Source organism: Doryrhamphus excisus, linkage group LG11 (genome assembly GCF_037039965.1).
Source record: "Doryrhamphus excisus strain RoL-2023G ecotype Guam linkage group LG11, RoL_Dexc_Guam_v1.1, whole genome shotgun sequence".
In the NCBI taxonomy this organism is placed as follows: Eukaryota; Metazoa; Chordata; class Actinopteri; order Syngnathiformes; family Syngnathidae; genus Doryrhamphus; species Doryrhamphus excisus.
This window is the reverse complement of record NC_136367.1, coordinates 3,794,751-3,815,215: the sequence shown is the minus strand read 5'-3', so window position 1 is coordinate 3,815,215 and position 20,465 is coordinate 3,794,751. Positions and strand designations below refer to the sequence as shown.

The 20,465-nt window shown below is 39.1% G+C and overlaps 1 protein-coding gene across 1 annotated transcript in view; it reads left to right on the top strand.

The window, feature by feature from the left end:
• nrxn3b (neurexin 3b) overlaps positions 1–20,465 on the top strand; it is a 294,220-nt gene that overhangs the window by 200,389 nt on the left and 73,366 nt on the right. Inside the window, exon 22 of the mRNA XM_078794519.1 lies at positions 11,219–11,400. Coding sequence (XP_078650645.1) covers positions 11,219–11,400 — 182 coding nt within the window. The remainder of the gene's footprint in view (positions 1–11,218; positions 11,401–20,465) is intronic.

The following is a 20,465-nucleotide window of genomic DNA, read 5'->3' as shown; positions in this document are numbered from 1 at the left end:
ATTCCCTGCTCTGGCATCTCTGTGTGGAGTTTGCATGTTCTCCCTGTAGTGGACATTAGGGTTTTGTTTTTTTGTTTTTTAATTGTCTGATAATACAGGCTGCACGACGACAGAGTGGTTAGCATGCTGGCCTCACAGCTAGGAGACCCGAGTTCAACTCCACCCTCGGCCATCTCTGTGTGGAGTTTGCATGTTCTCCCCGTAGTGGACATTGTTTTTTTTTTTTTTTTAATTGTCTTAAAATACAGGCTGCACAACGACTAAGTGGTTAGCACGCAGGCCTCACAGCGAGGAGACCCGAGTTCAATTCCACCCTCGGCCATCTCTGTGTGGAGTTTGCATGTTCTCCCTGTCGTGGACATTAAGGTTTTTTATTTTTATTTTCTGATAATACAGGCTGCACGACGGACGAGTGGATAGCACGCTGGCCTCACAGCTAGGAGAACCGAGTTCAATTCCACACTCGTCCATCTCTGTGTGGAGTTTGCATGTTAAGTGCTCGGTTAATTGGCAACTCCAAATTGTCCATAGGTATGAATGTGAGTGTGAATGGTTGTTTGTCTATATGTGCCCTGTGATTGGCTGGCCACCAGTCCAGGGTGTACCCCGCCTCTCGCCCAAAGACAGCTGGGATAGGCTCCAGCACCCCCTGCGACCCTTGTGAGGATAAGAAGTAAAAAATGAATGAATGAATACTCCTAAAACAGTACAATTCTTTCCAGGATTTGAGGTTTCAAAGTAAAAGCATCCGTACAGAAAGACAAACTACAGGCAGAACTCCATCAGTCTGTGTTAAAAAAGTTATTTCCCAGGTTGAGCATCGCACAGACAGGATTGGGGAGGATCGCTCTCTTCATCGCAAATGCAAGACGCAGCCAAAGCTCAGGCAGTTTCTTGCTTGGGATGCTGAGCAGCACCGGCAGCCTGAGTGATAAAGTGGGAGCCGCTGGGCAGCAGCTTGGTCCACCAATGTTTGGGAAGTCCACCTTGTTCACAGAGGAGTGTATGTGCTCCAGCCAGTGCCAAAAGATGCTAAACTAGTGATTTATTGGAGAGACTCAGGAACACGAGGCCATGCAGTACTATTGTATCACATCTGGAACCGCATAAAATATTTACATAGATTTAGAATAGTGTAAGTATTAGCATTTCTGCAATATAATATGAGTCTCTACTGTGCTAGTTATTCCACACCAAGCGCATGCATTTCCTTGCTTTGTACATTGGGACATACCAAACTCATACCGACCTTCTCAAAAGTAGTCCAGCAAATTATTGTCCAGAAAGTCATCTTAAGATAAATGGTAATGGTAATTTATTTCATTTGAATATGCATCAGATTACAATTGAATGCATCATATAATCAGTTCACAGTTCCACATGTCCAAAAGGAGTAGGGAGAAGCAAAGCTTATTAAATCCTACCCCTCCATCTGGTACTTTTACAATCAGTAACTGTTACATTTGTTCACTTCCTGCTTTCCTAATATAGTTTAAGTTTTTTTTTTTTTAATGTTGTAATTTTTTGTCCCATACCGAAGTACAAGGTGATATGAGCATCCAATGCCATAATGTGTACCATAGTAAGTGTCAATATAGTGATATATATAGCACATCATGACTGGTTCAAGACTCTTCATCCTTGTATTTAGCAAACATCAACTGCTTGTATTGTTTCTTGAACTGGCTCATCGTTGTGCATTGTTTGATTTCCTTACTCAATCCATTCCATAGTTTGATTCCACATACTGAAATGCTATGGCTTTTTAACATAGTCCTAGCATAGAAGTGTTTCAAATGTAGTTCTTCCATGAGATCATATTTCTCCTCTCTTGTAGAGAAGTATTGGGTGTCATTTTTAGGTAATTGATAATCATTTAGATTCAAAAGGAAGATCATATTTTCAACGGTGCTGTTCTATTGTTCTATGTATCTAAGATGCTTTTATCAACCTGATCAAGTCAGCTCCCGAAGTTAAAAAAGGAAGACAAACAACAAAGAGGATTTTATAGACCGAGCGAGAGACGAGACAGAGAGGTGGGTTTGCGGTGATGAAGCGGAGATCCATGCAGCATTCTCGATACAAAAGAAAACCTGCTGCCTTTAATGCCGCAAACGAGCATCAGTGGATTTTTTTTTGGCGAGAGATTACAAGGATAAAAGGGGGGGGGGGGGGCTACAAAGCAAGTGAAGCCGCTGCTAAGTCAAAGACTAAGAAAAGCTGCAAAGGCAGAGCAATGTCATCTCGAGATGGCAAAACAACACAATTGGACATCTGCAACGCAATCCAACCTGACTATGCTTTCGATGCCATTTATATTCTGTTGACTTCTTTCAATGCTCTGAGCAAAATTAGGACAAAAGTGTCTCCCCTCATCGGCATCATTCATAATGCATGACGCGCAAATGTGAGGGAGAATGTGTGAGGCGTATCACTTCAGAGACAGGCCACCCCAAACACTGCGGAGGATTAGGTGAAGAAGATCCCCTCAAGAATAAGGATCCAAAGCTGGCTCAGAGTGGAAGCATCATTTATAATTGAATCTTCCCTCGAGGATAGTGGGGGCCAACTAGACACGCCTACTTTTCACACTCTCTCTCTGTTTGTCTTTGCAATGACCGAGAGCCCCCCCACCGCCCGCACACACACAAACACACGGCAACAATGTTGGCCGCAAATTGTATTCCAAGACTTTTGAGTCTCAAAATAAAGTAGATTTAGTCAAACTTTTCTGGATCCAAAATAAAATGAAACATTGCTGTTCAAATGTGGCTTTTTATTGTCATTGTTAGCACTGGGAAATCAGGACCAATTAGATAGAATGGGGATGGAGGCTGGCGACCAGTCCAGGGTGTGTCCTGCCTCTTGACTAAAGTCAGCTGGGATAGGCTCCAGCATACTCGCGACTCTAGTGAGTACAAGTGGCAGAAAATATGGATATCTTTCACCCATAGACAGCTCATCTGGTTTTTATGTTTTTACCTCTAAATCTGCTTAACCTACGAGGGTTGCCGGGGGTGCTGGAGCCTATCCTAGCTGTCTTCGGGCGAGAGGCGGGGTACACCCTGGACTGGTGGCCAGCCAATCACAGGACACATATAGTAGACAAACAACCATTCACACTCACATTCATACCTACGGACAATTTGGAGTCGCTAATTAACCTTGCATGTTTTTGGAATGTGGGAGGAAATCGGAGAAAACCCGGATAACATGCAAACTCCACACAGAGATGACAGAGGGTGGAATTGAACTCAGGTCTCCTAGCTGTGAGGCCTGCGTGCTAACCACTCAGCCCACCGTGCAGCCCGTCAAACCCAAGTATACCCAAAAATAAAGCAATTGACCTCACCCTACCAATACGCAGACCCATTTTCAATAAGTCGATTTTTGGGAATGCACCTCATAATCTTTCTGCTATTCTGACACACAGCTGCAGATATCTGCTGGAGAAGAAATCAAGAGAGAAAAAGCGCCTCACCTCTGCAGCTCATGTTGTGCTCAGTGGAGGAACATTTGAAACTTAGGCAGTCAATATTAGTTAAAACATGTTAAGTATCCAGACTGTTTCATTCAGATTTTCCTTATTTATGAGATTTTTTTTTTCATACTTTAACTGAAATGATAAAGGTCATGTGTCCAAATGTGCTTGCAGAAGAAAAAGTCATGTTTTCTATAGAAGCAGAGTTATTTTTCAACACATGTCAACAAAAACCGCAGTGGCAAATAGATTTTGACGTTTGCCTCAGATTGGTCGTGTACTGAATGTAATGAGGCAGAGAAGATTGACTCTTTGTCACAAAACTACCATATTTACCCCGAGCTGTCATTGCAGGCATTTTCTTGATGGTGGTTAACTTGGGTTCATGTCATTCGTTTTGCTTTCCTCAACTGGTTTTTGTGAAATGTTCGATGTTTGGTGTTTATTTTTTTCTTACACATTTAGTTGTATTTTAACATGGAAACTGACAGTAAAACATTGGTGGTTATGGATCTGCCTTTTGAAGAACATGAACTAGAGAGACTGATAATTAGCGTCTAACCCTGCTTTTAATTTCAGCAACATTACAAAATATTGAATTTAAGATAATACACACTCATCGAGTAACTCGCTATAAACCTTATTGACCTAACCTTAAAAAAAAAAAATTGTCTCGCCACACTGGAGATTTTTAGGTCATCTTCCATGCATGTTTTTGGAATGTGGGAGGAAACCGGAATACCCAGAGAAAACCCACACATGCACGGGGAGAACATGCAAACTCCACACAGATATGGCTGAGGGTGGAATTGAACTCGGGTCTAATAGCTGTGAGGCCTGCGTGCTAACCACTCTTTTTTGGAATAAAATATGACAAATGACATATCAGAATTCATCTGACCTTGTCGGGTCTTACATGATTCAATCTATTTTTTATGTTTGGCCCCCTTTCGTTGGGACTCATTTAGGGGAAAAAAAAAAAAAAAAAACATACTGAATGAACCTCGTTTTTCCCTTTTCTGTCGAGTATATCCATTATTCATTGTCTACTAATAGATTTGTGTTCCCCCTACTATATCACAAACTAGATTTTAAATCATTCCAATACTTGGCTGGTTGCCCTGCACAGACGCTCCTCACAACACACTTCCCTTCACCCATCATATTCATTTCTTGTACTTCTGTCTGCAATGAGTGATGAAACATTTGCTGTGCGTGTGTAGTGACAACCAAGAGAGACAACTCGAACATGCAGTTTGTGTATGCTGCGGGAATGCTATTGAAGCACGCACATACACACACACAGAGTGAAAGCACTCAGTCATCAGCGCCATGCTTCACTCTATCCTTGAGGGGGAGGACGCAACAGTTGGAAATATGAATTATGAAGTAGGAGGTTGTAAAATGGAGATGAATCCCAGTGATTACACGGCTCACTATCCTGCAATTTGATTCATCTGTCAACTGTTCTTTATTGGTGTTGTGGCGACGACAACAAGCCTCACGCTGCACTGTGAATGGGGTTTTATTATTATTTGAACTCATACGGGAAAAGGGTTTGACATTTTGAAATTTGACGGCCTCCAATTTTGGATCAGCATTTGCAATAAGAATGCTTATTGTAGTTATTTGATTATATTCACTAATGAAGGATCAGGGTGTAGAAGTTCTAATTGAGATTTCCCACTTTGTTTGGCGGTCCTTGAACGCATCATAGAGAAATATTCTCAGCTCACAACACCTATGATGCGTTCAAGGACCGCCAAACAGTGTGAAATCTCAGAACGTCTACACCCTGATCCTTCATTAGTGAATATGCAAGAGAATATTTCTCTTGCAGCTCACAACACCTACGATGCGTTCAAGGACCACCAAACAAAGTGGGAAATCTTAGTTAGAACTTCTACACCCTGATCCTTCATTAGTGAATATGCAAGAGAATATTTCTCTTGCAGCTCACAACACCTATGATGCGTTCAAGGACCGCCAAACAAAGTGTGAAATCTCAGAACTTCTACACCCTGATCCTTCATTAGTGAATATGCAAGAGAATATTTCTCTTGCAGCTCACAACACCTATGATGCATTCAAGGACCACCAAACAAAGTGGGGAATCTCAATGCTTCTTAAAAAAAAACATAATGGAGAATAAAGACATAAACATATAAAATTATGGGGTTTTTATAGTAGTACATGCATGCTGTGCATTTTACTTGTAAAACTAACCAACCTTTGTTTGAATGAGACCTGTTTTCTGGGGGAGTTTTATTTAGTTTATTTTTACCTGATTGTAAAAGTACCAGATGGAGGGCTAGGATTTAATAAGCTTTGCTTCTTCCTACTCCTTTTGGACATGTGGAACTGTGAACTGATTATGTGATGCATTCAATTGTAATCTGATGCATGTTCAAATGAAATAAAACCATTACCATTACCAATAGCTCGTGTTGGCGTGTTTGTTTTCAAATGACCGGACGAGGTATTTTGTTGCATCCACATGGCTTTTGAAACGAGAGTAATTTTCCATCTCTTTTCTGTCGTTGACTTGTGTCACACAAGGTGTTGAAGTACCAGGACGTGGTTCTGTTTTGCAGACGGGTGTCTCGACCTTATGTCTGCTCCTCTGTGTCTCAGGGGTCCTCTTAGAAAATAGAGGCCAAGACTTTAACGGAATCTTTCCTCCCACAGTGAGAGTTTCTAAATGGAGGCAAAGTGCAGACGCAATGAATCACAGCAGACAAGTAGTAAACTAATGCCAATTATTGCAGAAGTAAAAAAAAAAAAAAAGACGGCTTTTCTCCAGAAAGTGTTTGAATTGCACATATTCAGATAGCTTTATATCTCTTATCTATCCATTTTTATTCTACTTATCTTGTTTTGAGTCAGGCTAGAGCCTATCCCATTGCACTGGATCAAAGAGCGATTGTGAATGGAAGACTGTGACAATTGGTCACTGCCCAATACACGCACCCGTTTCGTTCAATCAGATTTCAAATAATTTGCTGCAGAGAGAAATTATGAAGATGAAAGTCGTCCCTTCCGATTCAGATTCTTGTTTGCAGGTCCTATTCTTTTGATGTTGGCTTTTTCACTTAGCTTTAAAAGGATTTCTTTTGAATACATTAAATGGGAAGTTTACTTGCATTACTTTGAAGGTTGCTTGACAGGCATTGATTTTGACTGATGTTTGACATACAGTACTCCAAATACGCTTTGGGCTACAATTTGATCAATTGCCATATACATGGTTGCATTAAAAATCATATATCCCTATATAAATATTTTTTTTATTGCTAATTGCCATAAATAACGATAACATGATGTGTAGACTATACAGATAACTCTCTTGCATCTTACAGCACCTATGATGCTTTCCAGGACCGCCAAGCAAATTGGGAAATCTTGATTCATCACAAAAAACCATAACGGAGTATAAAATATAAACATTTTTTTTTAACAGTGGTACATGCATACTGTAGAATTTTACTTGTAAAACTAACCAACCAACTTTGGTTGAATGAGACGTGTTTTCTGGGGGAATTTAATGTAATTTATTTATTTTTACCAATAATTTATAAATGACTGTTCAATTGCAGAGGTGGGGGGGGTCTACTGTTTACATTTTTATCCCCTGGGGTGCCAGCATGCTGACGATGTTACTTAAATCTAAGACAATCCATGAACAAATGGACTTGTAGTCACAAGTTTTATGTATGGTGCGTTCAAAGACCGCTGGACAAAGTACACATTTTTAGCATTTCATGAAAAGTGAGTTTGAGATAGCAGTTGTTTTTCACTGGGGCTGCACGGCGGTCGAGTGGTTAGCGTGCAGACCTTATTGGAAATCAATATCAATGTTGACTGTAATCGGAAAGTCTATTTTCTATGCCGCTTATCCTCACTAAGGTGGCGGGTATGCTGGAGCCTATCCCAGCTGTCTTTGGGCGAGAGGCGGGGTACACCCTGGACTGGTGGCCAGCCAATCACAGGGCACTTATAGACAAACAACCATTCACACTCACATTCATACCTATGGACAATTTGGAGTCGCTAATTAACCTAGCATGTTTTTGGAATGTGGGAGGAAACCGGAGTACCCGGAGAAAACCCATGCATGCACGGGGATAACATGCAAACTCCACACAGAGATGACCGAGGGTGGAATTGAACTCGGGTCTCCTAGCTGTGAGGCCTGCGTGCTAACCACTCGGTCGTCGTGCAGCCTGTATTATCAGACAATTTAAAATGATTTGATTTTGAGTGATTTTGTTGAACAGGAACACACTTTTAGTTGCATGGTAGTCGAGTGGTTAGCGCACAGGTCTCACAGCTAGGAGACCCGAGTTTGATTCCACTCTCGGCCATCTCTGTGTGGAGTTTGCATGTTCTCCCCGTGCATGTGTGGGTTTTTTTTTCCGGGGACTCGAAAGGCAACAGATACAGTCATTTAGCGTTCTGTTAACAAATAACCCACCCATGTAATAAAGATAATTCATAAATTCCCAGACTGGAATCTGTCTATAGTGTCCCAATGTAAATGCGTACATGCGTGGGTTTTCTCCGGGTACTCCGGTTTCCTCCCACATTCCAAAAACATGCTAGGTTAATTAGCGACTCCAAATTGTCCATAGGTATGAATGTGAGTGTGAATGGTTGTTTGTCTATATGTGCCCTGTGATTGGCTGGCAACCAGTCCAGGGTGTACTATTTGGGTATGGAGGGACATATTTTGGATCCTGATCCCCAATGTTTTGCAAACACTGTCCTCCACAGTCATGATACTCATGATATCATGATACTGTTGAGTGGAAAATAATCTGAGCAGAAAGCAAAGTCGCCACATTTTCCCGATGTGGGATTAAACCATCTCCATACTTGCGCACATAATCACCCACTCTGATTGTATGTGAGAGGGCATCATCTCCCGAGCGCATTTGCGTGCGATTGCATTTTTAATGCTCTCGCACCACGATGTGCATTTGTGTCGCCAACCGCCTGCCTCGCATCGCCTAGCCCTCGCCTCGTCTCGTCTGCGTGCGTCACTGTGTTTGTGTGTGACTTCCTGTGTGTGTTTCAGGCCGTACATTGTCCTCCAGAAAGACTAAGCAAATCTCCTCGATGTGATAATTGGCTCCCCGGGGTGCTTGTATCGTTGCCGCTCGTCATTGTCATCCCCTCCAGAAAAGATTGGGTATGTGTTAGATGCGATAGGCGAAGTTTGCTGGCAGTAGTTCTGCCGAAACTCTTTTGGCAAGACGAAATTTGAGGCAACCAGACAGTGAGGGCAATATAACCGCAGGCTGATTTTCTGCATCCTTGTGGCATCAGTCAGTGTTTTCAGCATAGAAGGGAATGTTGTATTTTAAGCAGGTGAGACGCAAAGTAAACATCAGCATTGATTACAGCAAAGCCTTTGAGAGAATATTTATATATCAGGAATAGCGCTTACATTTCCTAAAGAGGTGTCTGCAAGCCTTGTGTAGTTTACTTATATGCAAGCAAACAGTTGTTTGAAGCACCGCTGCGGCTGACACCGAGGACATTTCTCTTGCAGCAAAGACGACATAAGCTCGCAATTTGCATTTCTGACACCTGAGGTTTGCAAAATCCCGACCTGTTTGCGTGTCTGCGGGCAAACAGTCACACTCATCTGGTGGTTAGAGCCTCTCGCTCGCGTTACTTTCGCTTGTCCATATGTTGGTGGCGTCTCCAGGGGGGGGGGTTACGGACCACAGAGCAGACTGTTGGCTGCTTCGTGGGGGTAAAAGTGAGACAGCTGGGCAGCCATCACAAGGCAGAAGCAGATGTTTAGGTGACTTGGAAAGGAGTGGAGCAGTGAGGGTTAGACAGAGGATGAGGTGGAATAAAATTATTGATGCAAGGACTAACATAAACATCTTAATTTAGTGTTTTGTTTTTTTTTGCTAAGGCTACACATGTGATCGCCATTCAGGCGGCGCCCCGAAAGTATCCGTTTCACGTACATTCATTTATTTGTAACACCCCGCCACAGTTCATATTGTAAGGTGCACGCACATATGTTCACCATTGTATGAAATGAAACCAATAGCCATAACTTCATATTCTGTTGTTAAACAACGTTGGGAAACATAACCTAATCCTGCACACTTGTCACAAAACCTTAAAATGTGATTTTAAGATTTCTTGTTCAGAAAGAAACTGTTATTTTGGGCACCAGACACTATAAAATTATTATAAATTATAAATACATCAATTAAAATTAAAATGAATTATTAATTACAATAAAAATCATAAATAACGTTAATTTTGATTTATAGTGATTAATTTTTAATTAATTATACTATATATGTATATATGTATAGTTAAGTAATTAATCACAATAAAATAAAAAATAATTTAAATTATATATATATAATTAAAATTAATTAATATATATGAATTAATGTAGCATGTGTATGCATATATATATATAATTAAAATTAATTAATTTATCACTACAAATCAAAATTAACTTCCATCATATTCCAGCCCCAATGCATTGCCAAATGCATTTGTGTCCGTTTTCCTCACCCGCCTCCAAACACACAGGAAGCGGGTTCACTCTGTGCATTGGTTTCAGCACCTTGTTCCACAGAACAGCATGAACTGAGTGAGCCCTTCTGTCAGTGATGCAGTCTTTTTTTTTTCCAGTGCGACCACTAGCATTCATTTTGACTGCAGAAGAGTGTAACATAACAATGAACAAATAAATTAATTTATTGCAATATATATATATATATTCATTTTTTCATAAAAGCCTCCTTTCGTTCTCATCAACCCAATTTTGTTATGTTATGACACCCCTACTTATGACACAAACCAATTTCAGTTTTAAAACAGTTTTAAACCTATAAACACTGGATTTTGTGTCATTGAACTGGTGCCTAAATCGGTATTAGTTGATATTGGTACAAATAATAAATTGGCAGACCATTATATATTTGGGGTTGGTACATCATGACTGTTGTGACATACTGTACATGTAAAGTTAGGTCTGGGTTGAAGACGTGCATGTGTGCATTTCTATAATGGAACTGGTTTCAAGGGTTTGTGTGTCTCCCCTTGTTTTGGTGTGCCAGTCGGTTCCCAGTGTCTCCAGGCCATAAGTGGCTTGTTTCATCACATATTGATTCGCTCTCAACTTTGTCCGCTGTAGGTCCAATGTTTTTCATCTTTTGATAAGATGATGCCTTTAATTTAGACTATGCAACTCGAGGATTCAGCACTTTGTTTGATGCACCTTCAGAACATTCTACAAAAGCAAAATGTTTGTTATTTTTTTGGGGGGGGGGGAATGGAGTGCAAGTGAAAGCATCAATTGATCCGTGTACCTGATAAAAAGTTCTGGTCAGTGTCCTCCTCCCCTTCTAGAATGTTCCAGGGGCTTGTTTTAAACTGTATAGTACATCTGGCAACTAAAGCAAAACAAAGGTTTGTCGATTTTTACTGCCTCTTCCCCCTTCTCTCCTTTCTTGTCAGTACTTGTTCTTGACTTGCAGATCTCATATGTAATACATGAGGATTGGGAGGCTTATCCGGTTCTGGCAACAGTGGCTGTTATTCCCTAGGGAGGGGCTGTATTTCAGGTCTGGATAGGTCATACGGATGAAGCCAAAGACGGAGAAGAATTCAATTAGCTATAACACAAAAATTTTGCCACTGAATGATGATTCTCCCCAACAAAAAGTTCTGATTATTTCACTTGTTTTCCCACAGCTGGCACCACCTACATCTTCGGTAAAGGAGGAGGTCTGATCACCTACACGTGGCCCAATAACGAAAGGCCCAGCACACGGACAGACAGATTGGCAGTCGGCTTTAGCACGACCATCAAAGACGGCATCCTGGTTCGCATCGACAGTGCCCCGCGCCTCGGCGACTACATCATGCTCCACATTGTAAGTACAAATGATACTCAACTCGCATCTATAATCCATGTTGGGCGCGTTACTTTAAAAAAGTAATTACTTATAGTTACTCGTTCTCAAAAAAGTTACTCCACTAAAAAAGTAACTAGTTACCAGGAAAAGTAACTATTGCCCCTCTTGATATTGCACTTTGGACGTGCTCTAAAGACCCGCCCACTCAGGTTCTCTGATTGGCTGAGGATGCAATTTTACTAAAACCTGAGCCAAACCTCATTGGTTATCTCACCTTATGAGGTCAGTGATATATTTTTAGGCGGCTTCAGTAACGTGCAGTAACAGGGTGTCAAAAATGGTAATAACTGTATTATGCTTAACTTAATGGTAATGGTTTTATTTCATTTGAACATGCATCAGATTACAATTGAATGCATCACATAAATCAGTTCACAGTTCCACATGTCCAAAAGGAGTAGGAAAGCTTATTAAATCCTACCCCTCCATCTGGTACTTTTACAATCAGTAACTGTTACATTTGTTCACTTCCTGCTTTCTTTTTTTTTTTTTTTTTTGTGTGAGGTGATATGAGCATCCAATGACATAATGTGTACCATAGTAAGTGTCAATATAGTGATATATATAGCACATCATGACTGGTTCAAGACTCTTCATCCTTGTATTTAGCAAACATCAACTGCTTGTATTGTTTCTTGAATTGGCTCATCGTTGTGCATTGTTTGATTTCCTTACTCAATCCATTCCATAGTTTGATTCCACATACTGAAATGCTATGGCTTTTTAACGTAGTCCTAGCATAGAAGTGTTTCAAATGTAGTTCTTCCCTGAGATCATATTTCTCCTCTCTTGTAGAGAAGTATTGGATGACATTTTTAGGTAATTGGTTATTTTTTAGCCTTATGCATTATTTTAGCTGTTTGAAGATGAACTATATCAGCAAGTTGAAGTATTTGTGATTTTAGAAATATGGAGTTAGTATGTTCTCTGTAGGCGGCATTATGAATTATCCTTACTGACCTTTTTTTGCAGTACATTTAGCAAGTGAAAATTGCTTTCATATTAAATTTTGCTTTGTTCAATATTGAAATATTTCTGGTCACCTTATGTTGTATATTTGTATTTAATTAGATTACTCGTTACTGAAAAAAGTTAGTAACACCGTTATTTTAAACACCGTTATTCCCATCACTGTGTCTAATCCATGCCACTGACCAAGGTTGTAGAGGAAGTAGAATTAATATGGATCCTTCTATCCTCTTTCTCGTCCCGTTTCTGGATCAGAAGTAGAGTCGGTCCCTGTTTTCCTTGCTGTATTACGCTCTCTCAAAGTCAGAAAGTGGCAAAAGTTTCTGCTCGCACTCCTATTCCTTGTCTCCACCACACTCACACTGACTCCCAGTGTGCATAATTAATATGGATATCCATATATCTGCAGCACCCGCCCACATATTGGGAGGACATGACATAAAATGGGAAAGCCGAGGGGTTTAAGCAAGAGCTTGTTGATTGCACGGCCTTTTAATAATCTCACTTTACGACCTTGTGTTTGACTTGGTCATTCAGGCGTAACGTATTTACATAATCATCAGCAGCAGCTACTGAAGATAAATGGCGAGTCGTCCAATCACGGTGCCACACGGCGGCGGGTGTTGTTTGTGGTCGGGGTTAGTCGAGGGTGCTCGGGCTGTTGCTGACGCCGTCTGAAAAAAAAAAAAAGTAGATAAATAAATAAATAAAAAGGCAGGAGCTGACGTTTTCTACAGCAGACTGAAAGTAATTTTCTCCTTAAAGAGCTCGCCTCATCTTCTGAGTGTTGGCCATGTGGTGCCAGGAAGCAGCCATCTGCTCTTCAAAGATGACAGATAAAAATGTGTGTGTGTGTGTGTGTGTGTGTGATGCACAGGTAAGAGAGGAAATGAAGTTTTTAACCTACTGTGTAATTGTACAAAGCTGCTAAAAGAGAGGGGGAAGTAAATGAATTTTTAATCCTCCTTTTTAGACATCACATCAACTCACTCAGTCAGAGGTGTCCACATTCACATGTGGGAAAAAAAAAAACAAAAAAAACATTCAAGCACGGAGCAAACATTATGGGCAATAAAAGCTGACATTGACAAAACTTCAGGGAAATGTCATTCAACGATAAGGTCTAATGAAAGACATCAGGTCCTGGCTGTCGATGTTGCCTTATAATGAATGTGAAGGGAAAGGTTATAGGCCTGTTAATTTTGACAACAGGTCCTATTAAAGGTCTCGTCAGCCCTGAGGCCATTACCTTTGACGTTGCAATCATCAGGTCGTTACAAGAGAATCAGCCTGTGCAAAAAAAAAAAAACGGGTACTCGCACATTTACAACACAGTATGTTATAAAAGTTCACCTGTATTTTAGCTTCATGTTGCCAACAAAGCAAAATTTGTTCTCAATCAGAAATCACTCCACACTCTTTACTGCTCTCTGGTTCCTTCCATATCTTACTTATTGTGTGGAAATATGGGCTAATAACTATAAAAGCAATCTTCACTCGCTAAATGTACTGCAAAAAAGGTCAGTAAGGATAATTCATAATGCCGCCTACAGAGAACATACTAACTCCTTATTTCTAAAACCACAAATACGTAAACTTGCTGATATAGTTCATCTTCAAACAGCTAAAATTAAAATAAAATAAAAATTAAATTAAATTAAATTAAATTAAATTAAATTAAATTAAATTAAATTAAATTAAATTAAATTAAATTAAATTAAATTAAATTAAATTAAATTAAATTAAATTAAATTAAATTAAATTAAATTAAATTAAATTAAATTAAATTATGCATAAGGCTAAAAATAACCAATTAGCTAAAAATGTCGTCCAATACTTCTCTACAAGAGAGGAGAAATATGATCTCAGGGAAGAACTACATTTGAAACACTTATATGCTAGGACTACGTTAAAAAGCCATAGCATTTCAGTATGTGGAATCAAACTATGGAATGGATTGAGTAAGGAAATCAAACAATGCACAACGATGAGCCAATTCAAGAAACAATACAAGCAGTTGATGTTTGCTAAATACAAGGATGAAGAGTCTTGAACCAGTCATGATGTGCTATATATATCACTATATTGACACTTACTATGGTACCCATTATGTCATTGGATGCTCATATCACCTCGTACTTTGGTACAGGACAAAAAAATTGAAAAAAAAAAAAAAATGAAAAAACCCTTAAACCATATTAGGAAAGCAGGAAGTGAACAAATGTAATTGCTACTGATTGTAAAAGTACCAGATTGAGGGGTAGGATTTAATAAGCTTTGCTTCTTCCTACTCCTTTTGGACATGTGGAACTGTGAACTGATTATGTGATGCATTCAATTGCAATCGGATGCATGTTCAAATGAAATAAAACCATTCCCATTGATCCTGAATTCATTTATCAGCAAGAGAGCATGAGCATTATTTGCCTGCAAAATACAGAAATATTCTATACATAAATATAATCTAAACAGAATGCAAAGAAACACGCTCGCTGTCAGCCTTCTTGATCCCGTCTTTTGCTTTCTTCGTGATGTCTTTCTTTTTCTTTCGAGCTTCCAGCCTGTTTGGCAGCTGCAAATTAAAACCTTGATTGTACTGTTTATGTTTGACTGCTTAAAAACGTCAGCGCAGCCGGTTTGAGATCTAAGAGGCAATTTAGTGGGTAATTTGCAGAGATTAGCGTGACATTGCGCCACCGCTGCCGTTACTGCTTTTTCTTTGATGTTGTAGTTGATCAAAATAAGCGATGTGTCAAGGAAAACGATCCGAGTCGCTCTTTATGTAAACAAAATGACATTTTACCTATTTTTATTATTGCTTGTAATAATGTTTTTGATGGTAGTGTGGCCTGTATTAAGGGGAATAGTGTTCTCTCGTTGCCGTTGGAACCTACTTTAGCAGGAAGTAATATTGCTACACACATTCATACCTATGGACAATTTGGAGTCGCTAATTAGCTTAGCATGTTTTTGGAATGTGGGAGGAAACCGGAGTACCCGGAGAAAACCCACGCATGCACGGGGAGAACATGCAAACTCCACACAGAGATGGCCGAGGGTGAAATTGAACCCGTGTTTTGTAGCTGTGAGGCCATTTATCATTATTATTATTGTTATTATTGTACTATACATTGGTTTGGCTATGATATCTTCTAATTATGCAGTATGTATTCATAATCGCTTAATTGCCTCATCATCATCTACAAATGACAAAGCAGGTGGCTTCTAAAATGATGTCTGTTTCCATGGTAGCATATAATACCCATAATTTTATCGGCTCTTATTTTGCATGAATACATTAATAATGTATTAGTAATGCACAAAATACATTATTGATGTGTTTCTGCTTTGACGCCAGATAATCATTCTGAAGTTTATTGTTTAAATGAACTTTTCATAACAGCCACAGTAAAACAGTAAACGATCAGATCCAATTTTGTCGAGTGCCGCCACCACCGGAGCCAAAAGTGGCCACCTGTCTCATGCAAATGAGGGACCGACCACTCACCCTACCCCCCTTGACTACGGGGTGTGGGCCCTTTTAAGGTGCAAGTGTGTCACTGAGGGAGCGGGTACAGAGATGAGTACTATTGTTTCACCCTGGAAAAATACAGCTCAACTGCTTTTTAGATCATTAGCCACGTTTACATGAGGAGTTTTTCTCTTTCCGAATGACCTTTCCGAAAGCAATGGTATCCATGGAAAGGAATATTCCAATCGCGTGTCTACATGCACCGCTATAATCAACCAAAATAGTCAATGGGGCATGCCCAGTAAAGCGTAAACACCAACATCACGTGATACCGACTTCCTCAAGTTTTTCTTTCACTTGTTGGAATAACTCCGTATTGCCAGTTTTTCATTCGTCCAGTCTTGGAATTTAATTTGAATTAAAAACAAACTTTCCACAGCAGTCCAGTGCCGATTGCTCGCCTCCATTTTTTTTAATCGAAGAACGTCTGGAGCTGCGTGTTACGTCATATCTCATCATTCGCTGAAAGAACGCACCCGGGAACAGGAAAAGATGAAGTTCAATCTTGCTAATATTTTATAATTAATTATTATTTTCTTTTTTTAATAAAACTGGACTTGTGAATGGCGTATAGAAGGGTTTAGATTCTGTTCCACAGATGGCGCTAATGCACACGAAAGCTGCTTGCCAACCGCCAATAAACAACACAAGAAGAAAAACAACACAGTCTGACAAAATTAAAAATTAAAAATTAAAAATTAAAAATTAAAAATTAAAAATTAAAAATTAAAAATTAAAAATTAAAAATTAAAAATTAAAAATTAAAAATTTAAATGGAATATTTGGGTCCATGTATACGTGGCTATTCATTCAAAATTACCGCAATCTGTTTGCAAATATTTGTAGTAGTATTTACTAATATCCACTTTGCAAGTTGACCTGTTGTCATTGTCTTTTTTGTGAAATGCTTGTTTGTGGTGGTCACTGAGAAATGGCTTTGTCATTCATGCCCACATGAATTAATAAGGGAATCATCTGTGAAATATTCCCAGGAATAAAATTCAAGAAACGTGTTCTCAACGGCCGGTAGCCCATCCCTAACCGGACCTCTGGAAAGCAGATGAATAATATCCACAAATGCTTTAATGAAGGATGAAGTTTCTTGCCTGTAGGCAGCTAAGACGTCTTTATTTGCATAACTGTTTATTTGCTATAATTTGAAATGCACATTATCCGGCTAAACAGCACCAATTCAAACTCACTGTGAACTATCAGACGTTCCGTGTCGTCTGTCTCGCTAATTGCAAGTACAACATTTCATTTATCAACAGTGATCTCTGTGTGAAGTTCAGTGACTTTTAATGCTGAACCACCAGAAGCAAACATGGCTCCTCCGTTCCCAATACAAGTGTTCCTATATCGGTTCAAATGACAAAAAAAAACAAAAAAAAACCTCCTGCTGTAAGCTCATTATCGATTTGTTCAATCACCAGTTCCCGTTTTTTTTTTTTTTTGCACACTTTGCATGATAGAATTCAAAGACTGTCAATCACATGCAGTATTCACGGAGGGCTTCAGTGTTTTATTGATGTACTGTATTATCCCTCCTTACGAGAAAAGGCACCACTGGTATCACGTTTCGTATGCTGGCTTTTTTTTTTTTTTTATTGGGGAGAAAGTCATTTCCTCGATAAAATACCTAGGCTGGTGTTTTTTTTTTTTTTTTTTTTTTTATACATTTATAGATTGCGGATAAGTATTCAATGCACGACTGGTAAGGACAGTAAGCAGAAATGATAAAGGCATTTATATCAATACAACCTGAACCGTATTCATCTAAGAGGGATATTTCAATGTTAGTCATGGACTAGCAATGTGCAACAAGTGCTATTTTGGATGGTAAATGTTGGAGACGTCTTGAGCCATACGTTTGCACACTTCAGGTTAATGCAAAATGTATCATTCATTTCTTAACTTCCATTTTTTTTCCAGCTGTATGTATTTCCTGTCTGACTCTTTTATACGTCAGACGTATGCGGAACCTGACCTTTACCATCGTTTCGCTTGACGGTTTTGATTCACACCTTATCTGCCTATTGTTATTCAATTCGCCTAAAGGAAATAAAGCTTGGAGCATATACACCCCACGGCTGTTTTCAAATCCAGGTGCCAGTCGTCACCGTTTTTGGAATTCTGACAACTACACTATTCTCTTGTTGTCTCGTGTTGTTTGCTAAAAGTAAGAAAAAAAGCAATTACATAGGACAGGATTGCTGACTACGCTAGTCTTGTTGTTTACTGCTGATGAGGTCAGTATGTCACACGGTCCCCCGCGGAGGATCATTTGATAGTAATGCCTTTTTACAATCAGCTAAAGTTAACTGAATCATAAGGGATGACATTTGTCATTTTATGAGGCAAATCTTCACTTTATGGACACCTACAGTTTATGAAAGGCTTCTATCGTATGGATTGGGATGTCTAATTGGACAGTTAACCAGACATTAGCCACGTTTACATGAGTTTTTACTCTTTCCGAAAATTTGGTATACATGGAAAGTAATATTCCAATCTCCTGTCTACAAACAGAATAGTCAATGGGGCATACGCAGTAAAACGTAAACATCAACATCACATGATACCGACTTCCGCAATTTTTTAGATCGATAAATAGACTTCCTTTATTGTCATTCCACAAAAACACAGCAGTGAAATTGCCTACAAAATGTCGTAGCCTGGCCCCCGTATAATACCAGCAACAAAAGAAGATAAATAATTATAAATAATAATAATAATATGAAGAATAAATAAATGACAACATAATGTACAGCGTAAACAGTAAATTGCACAATTCATTTTATTTATAAATTTTCTTTCACTTGTTGGAATAACTCCGTATTGCCACTTTTTTCTTCGTCTAGTCTTGAAATTTAGTTTGGATCAAAAACAAACTTTCCGCAGCAGTCCAGTGCCGATTGCTCACCTCCATTTTTTTTTAAATTGAAGAACATGAAGAACGCAGAATAACTTTTTTGAAAACAATGTTATACATGGAAAGGAATATTCCAATCTCCTGTCTACATGCGGCGCTATAATCAACCAGAATAGTCAATGGGGCATGCCCAGTAAAACGTGAACATCACATGTTACCGACTTCTGTGAGTTTTTAGGTAGATAGACTTATACCGTATAATTCCAGCGACAAAAGAAGATAAATAATCATAAATAATAATAATAATATAAAAAATAGATGACACCGAATATGAACAACATAATGTACAGCGTAAACAGTAAATAGCACAATTCATTTTATTTATCAATTTTCTCTCACTTGTTGGAATAACTCCGTATAGCCAGTTTTTCAGTCTTGAAATTTAGTTTGGATCAAAAACAAACTTTCCGCAGCAGTCCAGTGCCGATTGCTCGCCTCCATTTTTAAAAGCAAAGAACGTCTGGAGCTGCGTGTTACGTCATATCTGAGCATGCGCTGAAAGAACGCACCCGGGATAAATTTAAACAGGAAAAGATCAAATTCAATATTGCTAATATTTTATAATTAAACTGTTTTATATAGATATATATTTAATTTTTAAAGAAAAACTGGACTTATGAATAAAGTATATAAGGCTTTAGAAGCTTAAAGCTGCTGGCCAACCGCCAATAAACAACAGAAGAAGAAAAACACCATGAAGAACGCAGTCTGACAACTTTCCGTTTTGAGCGGGTACAAGATACCTCAATCGGATTGGGGAAAGGAATATTCCACCCCTGGGAATCCCATTATATATTCATTCGGATTGGCACTTTTCTTTCGGAATGAGGTGTATCCAAAGGTTCGATTCTTTCCGTTTCGGCAAATAAACCGAATGGAATTGGAATATTTGGGTCCATGTATATGTTGCTAATGAGCACCAATAGCTGAACAGAGCAATTTCGTTCACATCCACAGTGAGACGCCACCTGTTTCGGTTTCGCTTTGTGCAATCCCCTTGAATCTATAGCTTTGTATCTCAGCGTTTGAAGCTTGTCCAGGAAGACTATAAAAATTAAGTGTCTGTGTTTAAAGGCTGATTGAAACACCATATGCTCTAGCTAATTCTTAAAGGTGTTCTTTATGACATTTTCTCACCCAGTTCATTTGATGATTTTAACTGGAGAAGCTTCCATGCAAGCTGTAGGAAAACAGTTAAAAGTGAACTTGTGAGTGTTAGCAACTTTTATGAGTTGGGGGAATAATAATGGAAAGATGTTGCCATTAATATTTACCATCCGTGTCAAGTGCTTTCACTTTGGAGTGAATTAAAAAAGATACACACTCACACTTAAACGCACATTACACAGAAAACCTTTTTTGCGTCTTGTATTTTCTCAGCCAGCTTATGCATGGATACACAAAAACATATGTAGCACTTTTTTTTTTTTTTTTTTTTTTTTTTCTCGCCGTACACACCACCCATGGGTTGGCATCCACAGGCGCCAAGAAATTCTCACACCACAGTACACTGGCACTGACACTCCAAACATGATCCAAAGGCTGTTCTGGGACATCGGTTCTGTCAATCAATGTCAAATACAGGTACCT